A 7,049-nucleotide genomic window follows, 5' to 3' on the forward strand; every position below is an offset into this window, starting at 1 on the left:
AAAGTTGTTTTGTTTTTTTAACACCAACTCATGCTATTTGATATGCCAAATTTGGCTTTATGTTAGTAGATAGCGTCTATTGGCATTGTTAAGGGTCCATTTACACAGAGATTATCTGACAGATTATCTGCCAAAGATTTAAAGCCAAAGCCAGGAACAGAGACTAAAGAGGAACAGGTCATAAAGGCTTTGGCTTCAAATCTGTCAGATAATCTATGTAAAGTAAATCAGTAGTTGGTCAGACTATGACCGATTTAGCGATTGTAGATGTCTACAGTATTATTTCAAACACAATCTATAACAAGAAACACTGTATGACTATGTTTCACAGGTGTGGAAACTAATTTTTATTATCATTACAAAACAATGTGAATAACACATATACAAGACATACAAGGATTAGTGATAGGCTAATGTGTCCCTGCCTATGCTAGTAAGGAGTCCTCTGGTATGGGCGTCCCCAAATGCCAAGTACAGAGAAACTATCCCTGCACTCTGGAAATAGAAGATAGTATAAGAATTTATATATACATTGTAATACTACCACAACACATTAGTGGTAGTAAAAGCGGCATATCATATAATAAGCATGCTATAATGCAATAATGTCCTATAGCAGAGACACATATAACTATATCATGAAATGCACTGAATCAATAAGGTGCAAAGAGCTGGATGGCGTCTGTGGCTCAAGTCATTTAGCCAGACTGTGCCTATCCCTAAATATTAGAGTCATCTATGATTCGCAATGAGCCAATCATCTATAGATACAGTAACCTGACGTCACACTTCTTCCAACGCGTTTCCCCCTGCTGTTTAAGAATAAAGCGGGTTCATCAGGGAAATGTGTGGGTCACGTGTAAGGCAACAGTAGTGCTTAATTTAATCGTCAAAAAGGATGTCTTTGTGGGGTGATGATGTCCTTGATATAGAGTATCTAGTCTGTCGAGCCTAAGAGCCCACGTGGATGGGGGTATTCTGAGGACTATAGGCAGCTTGAAGGTATAAAGTAAGCGTCCAGGTTATGTTGGATTGCTGTGTTGAGTTCTTGATATTGTTCCCCTGGAGTTCCAAGGTGGACCAGATTATGCCCGTTAATGATGATTGTGCCTGTTAGTACTGATTCGGCATGTGTGGTTCGGCATGTATGGTTAATGCCCGTAAATAAAGATTCGGCATACGTGGCGTATAACCCAGACCTGTGTAAGATATCAGCGTCCGTGATACCCGTCAGCCGTCCTGTGCATGTCCATGATGAGGAAACAGCTGTTTCCTCATCATGGACATGCACAGGACGGCTGACGGGTATCACGGACGCTGATATCTTACACAGGTCTGGGTTATACGCCACGTATGCCGAATCTTTATTTACGGGCATTAACCATACATGCCGAACCACACATGCCGAATCAGTACTAACAGGCACAATCATCATTAACGGGCATAATCTGGTCCACCTTGGAACTCCAGGGGAACAATATCAAGAACTCAACACAGCAATCCAACATAACCTGGACGCTTACTTTATACCTTCAAGCTGCCTATAGTCCTCAGAATACCCCCATCCACGTGGGCTCTTAGGCTCGACAGACTAGATACTCTATATCAAGGACATCATCACCCCACAAAGACATCCTTTTTGACGATTAAATTAAGCACTACTGTTGCCTTACACGTGACCCACACATTTCCCTGATGAACCCGCTTTATTCTTAAACAGCAGGGGGAAACGCGTTGGAAGAAGTGTGACGTCAGGTTACTGTATCTATAGATGATTGGCTCATTGCGAATCATAGATGACTCTAATATTTAGGGATAGGCACAGTCTGGCTAAATGACTTGAGCCACAGACGCCATCCAGCTCTTTGCACCTTATTGATTCAGTGCATTTCATGATATAGTTATATGTGTCTCTGCTATAGGACATTATTGCATTATAGCATGCTTATTATATGATATGCCGCTTTTACTACCACTAATGTGTTGTGGTAGTATTACAATGTATATATAAATTCTTATACTATCTTCTATTTCCAGAGTGCAGGGATAGTTTCTCTGTACTTGGCATTTGGGGACGCCCATACCAGAGGACTCCTTACTAGCATAGGCAGGGACACATTAGCCTATCACTAATCCTTGTATGTCTTGTATATGTGTTATTCACATTGTTTTGTAATGATAATAAAAATTAGTTTCCACACCTGTGAAACATAGTCATACAGTGTTTCTTGTTATAGAAGATAATCTATGTAAATGGACCCTTAGGGCCCTATTCCACCGGACGATTATCTTTCAAATCTAAACGATAATCGTTCGGTTGAAATGCAGTTAACGATTAACGACCGAACGATAAATCGTTGATCGCTTTATAAGACCTGGACCTATTTTAATCGTTGCTCGTTCGCAAAACGTTCGCATTGAATAAGACGGACGGTCGTTCACAGTAGATACGAACGCAATAGCAGAGAAAAAACAATCGCAAATACGATCCTACGTAACGATTATCGTTCCATGGAAATGAGTGAACGTTTTCAGGTCTTTCGCAATAGCTGTCGTTTGAGATTGTTAACGATTATGCGAACGATAATCGTCCGGTGGAATAGGGCCCTAAGAGTGTAACTAATTTATTGATTAAAGGGGTATTCCCATCTAAGCATTCAGAGGCTCTATAAAGTATGAATAGAATGCAGGCCGTGCAGGTGCAGTGAGCACTTAGATGTGGGGCAATTGTATACCCATTCTTAGAATTAGTTGTGTCTGGTGGTTCGACCCCCAGCAATCAGCCTGTTATCTTTTACTCAAAGACAACTTTACTTCTATACATTGTTAGCGCCCTATTACACCGACAGATTATCTGACAGATTTTTTTTTAAGCCAAAGCCAGGAACGGATTTGAAAATTGGAAAGATCTCAGTCTTTCCTTTATGACCTGTTATCTGCTTATGGTCCATTCCTGCTTTGGCTCAAAAAAATCTGTCGGATAATCTGTTGGTGTAATAGGACCCTTAAGTGTGCCATGGAAGTTTTCAACAGATAGCCTATTTGTTAGGAGAGAAATTGGGGTTGATTTCCATTGTGTTTAGAACATATGTGGGGAGTCAGCCTAAAGGCCCTGCCTTCATTATATTTGTGCCATATAAAGGCTCAAACTCACACCAAAGTACTTCTATAGGGAACAGCAATGACCAATCTAAAGGACACAGAATAGAAAAAAAAAACCTGGATGTCAGTTTACATTGGCTGAAGAGAAAGAGGCGTACGCAAGGAATTACTGGCATAGCAAGAAAACACAAAAACAAAGTCCTACACACCTTAAGGGAGAGCTTTCACCCCGACCCCCAGTAGAGCCCCAGATACTTACCTCCTCCTGCAAATCCCGCCACGGGGAAGTCGCTGCCCGACAGACTGCACGCACAATATCTAAGTGACAAGAGGAGACCGACGACCATAGGAAATCAGTGAGCAGTGATTTCCTATGGACGTTGGACTCATCTCTAGTCATTTACATATTGCGCATGCATCCGTCGGGCAACGATTTCTTTACAGCAGGACTGGCTTCTGGAGCGGGATTTGTAGGAGGAGGTAAGTATCCAGGGCTCTACCAGGGGTCGCATGGGCTCTGCCTTGGGTGCCGGAGTGAAAAGTCTTTTTTAAGTGCAAAGCAAGAATTAAAAAGCCTTTCAGCTAAAAAAAATCTGAATGGTAATAAAATAAGTCACTGATCGGTCATAAGTAGTATTGAGCCTTTAGCTGTATTCATGTTTTCCAGGACTTCCTTAGGCGGCATACAACTTCTGCAGTCGCGGGAAACCAAAAGCCGACTATTCAGGTAACGTTGCTAAATCTGGAGAGTTTGAGTTTTGCGCAGAAAAAAAAATAAAAAATTACATATCCTAAAGAAAGCTGCAACAGATCTGAGTGTCAAAGCCACCACTAGTTATAAGACAGCCGGGAGAAGCACTCTACTAAGAGCTTTGCTCCACGACTCGCTGCCTTTTCCATCTCCACTTTATTTATGCTGACAGTCTCCTGCAGCAAGATAAAGATCGCAGCAATCGGCCAAGCGCTTCTCCCAGTTCTAATGATTGTGAGGATCTGGACTCTACAAATGTTTTGACATGGCAGGGAGACTTAGACTATGTTCACACACAGTATCTGTCATTCTTTCGGTCAGCTTTTCAACTAAAACCAGGAGTGGGTTGAAAACACAAACTGTGCCAATCTTTCCATTATAATTTTGCCTTGTCAAAAGATGGAAATGCTATGTCTGAACATAGCCTTAGTATGGAGGCCATTACATCTGTGTTGAAAGAGTCCACCATAGAACTAACAAAGACTTGCTTACACGTGCTAAACATTACAAGTGTCTAATGGAGTTTACAGACACCTGCTGCCATATTCTAACCCTACACCTGTCACATGTACATATCAGATGAGCAACATCCGATACCGAACACGATAATCTGATGTGGGGTACGGCCTCTGTCTTGTCAAACTAAGTGATGGGCAATACACACAACACTATATATTGCCATTAGACCAACTAGGCCTCTTCTGAGGTGCACTAGGGAAGTGAAAAGCTGCCTTGGCTACCAAGCAACAGGCCACCATAGCGGTGGCTGTAAATTCGACAATTTATGAAATAAAGGGCTTCAGAGTAAAGTCTTGTTCACATCACACGGCTATAATTCGCAACTATGAACTGTATAGGAGACATTATAGCCAACGCACACAACCATGAATGCCAGTGTGTTCACTGGCCAGGAGCTTGGACCCCCCCCCCCCCCCCCCCCCCCCGCAATATAGGACCAACACTTAGGGTAGGTTCACACTACAGAACCCGAGCAAAGAATTTCAGATGTATTCCATAACTCGTACCCGTTCATGGCCACGCACCTCTCTGCCTGTGCCATAGACACTATTCTATGCACGGGCAGATTCCGGACATGTCAATTCTTTTGGCAGATAGCGGAACGCGGCCATGAACGGGTAGGAGCTACGGAATGCGTTGGAAATTCGCCGCTCGGGTTCCGTAGTGTGAACCTACCATCACATCTTCTGGGCACCATAGCCTTTAAAGGGGTACTCCGGGCTGAGGGCTTTTTTGACTATGGCCAGGGAGGAGGTGGCTGAGGGTAATGACATCCCTTTACTTCCCCTGTTCCAGCGCCGCTTTGGTCCGCGCTTCCTGGTCACTGACGCAGACTCGAGACGTGACGTTTCAAGTCCGCTTGGCCAGTCAGTGGCAGAGGCCGGATCCGGCCTCTGCCACTGACTGGCCGAGCGGACTTGAAACGTCACGTCTCGAGTCTGCGTCAGTGACCAGGAAGCGCCGACGGAACAGGGTAAGTAAAGGGACGTCATTGCCCTCATTAACAGGCAAAAAAGCCCCTAGCCCGGAGTACCCCTATAATCTCGTCCCCAAGCGAGTAGTCTGATTGTGGATGGCCCACCGATGTGCGATCCACAATCTCAGACCGTGTATCTCACACACTCTCACGGATGTGTGGACAAGGCCTAAGGAAATGAAATCAACACAAAGGAGGAAGTAAGCAACAGGGCCCAGATTTAGCTATTTCTACGTAGGCCGAGCTGTGATTGGTCACAAAAGATTGATAAAGCTGGGCCTTTGTTTATGTAATGATACAATAGTAAGGTTTCTATAGCAGCAGTAAAGCGAGCTCCGCCGGTGCTGCGCTGTCATGGCTGGCAGGGAGCGCGCCCGGCCTGGTTACACGGTAAACGGCAATGACTGGCGATCTGCTATCTGGGGAAAGTGAAAGCGGCAGCACGCATGAGCACCGGGCTCCGTGAGGCCTGCGCGGCCGGCCGGTCACATGGGCGGTCAGTCATCCTGTGGTAACAGAGTGACCCCCGGCGGGGGACGGAGAGCCGGTACAGGTGGATGGCGGGCGGATGAGAGTGTTACACAGCGCGCTATGTGCGGCGGCAACAACACAGGCAGCGCCGCCATCTTATACTGCGGGATCAGCCATGGGAGGGAGCAGCGGCGCCGAGTGTACGCCATCATAGGCGCTGCCTCACACCGAACCGTGAGGAAACCGCGGCAACATGGGGAGGCGATTACCTCAGTCACCGGACGAGACCGCGGACTCCCGCCTCACATCACGGAGCCCGCCATCCCGGATGACAGGATGACCGGGCGGTGTGGCGCAGGGCGGATAGCCCGGGAGGCCCGAGCCGCCTCCGTACTACCGTTACGTGGATACAGACCGGGGAGCCTCACCTTGTGGATCCGCTTCAGCGCCATGATGCTCTCGCTGCTGCCGGTGCCGGGCGGGTATTCGGGCGAGCTGGGCGGAGGAGGAGAGAGCCGAGGAAGAGGCGGAGTAAGAAGAGGAGGTGGTGGTGCCCCCCCTACAATATCCGGGACACGCTACAACCCGGAGCCGCCCACACACGTCTGAAGGCGGGCGTCTATCAACCACTAGCAACCCCACCGGGTGACTTTTTATGTTTTTTTTTATTTTTCGCCCCTCCCCCGTTCTAGGGCTCAGTCCCGCAGCTCGTCACACGACCACCTTCAGGCTTGGCCCGGCCACGCACACCAATACGTCACAGACTGAGCTGCGGCTGCGGTGTGTAGCGCGCTCTCTCTCGCTCTCTCTCTCTCTCTTCCTTTTCACGCAAGACACGCCCATTTGGCGTCACGTGAGGGCGAAAAACGCAAGGCGCTCAGCTTGTGGGCGGAGCCGGCCGACGTGCTCGTGCCCGCCGGCTTGTAGGGGTTGACAGCTGTGGGAAGAACAAAACATGGCAATGTGTGAAGTGTGATGTCACGCTGTGAGGGGACGAGCGGAAGCGGCGGTTCTCACACCCTCACTATTTTTTTTTCTGCCTTTAATGGCGGAGTCCGATGTTATGCAACGAGGTGCGGCAGTGCGTCACCGGCTGACTGACGTGGCGGGAGAAGGGTGGTCTCTTAGCGGGGACTACTAACTAGAGTGTATAAGCCTAGTTGCTTGATTCATCCGCCATTACACCACTTCACCCACCGCGGGTTGTTACTGTGTGTGAGGGAGGGAGGG

The 7,049-nt window shown here is 47.3% G+C and overlaps 1 protein-coding gene across 2 annotated transcripts in view; it reads right to left on the reverse strand.

Moving 5' to 3' along the window:
- UBE2D3 (ubiquitin conjugating enzyme E2 D3) overlaps nt 1-7,040 on the reverse strand; it is a 28,046-nt gene extending 21,006 nt beyond the window's left edge. The window contains exon 1 of one of the 2 annotated variants that reach the window (XM_069978388.1): nt 7,017-7,040. Coding sequence is in view for 1 of the 2 variants with exons in the window: in XM_069978387.1 (XP_069834488.1) it covers nt 6,248-6,271 (24 nt within the window). In the remaining variant the exon portion in view is untranslated. Of the gene's footprint in view, nt 1-6,247; nt 6,649-7,016 lie in introns of those variants that run through there. The other variant, XM_069978387.1, reaches the window with a different exon arrangement.
- Nucleotides 7,041-7,049: the final 9 nt, after the last annotated feature.

The sequence above is a fragment of the Dendropsophus ebraccatus genome, chromosome 7, assembly GCF_027789765.1.
Source record: "Dendropsophus ebraccatus isolate aDenEbr1 chromosome 7, aDenEbr1.pat, whole genome shotgun sequence".
Lineage (NCBI taxonomy): Eukaryota > Metazoa > Chordata > Amphibia > Anura > Hylidae > Dendropsophus > Dendropsophus ebraccatus.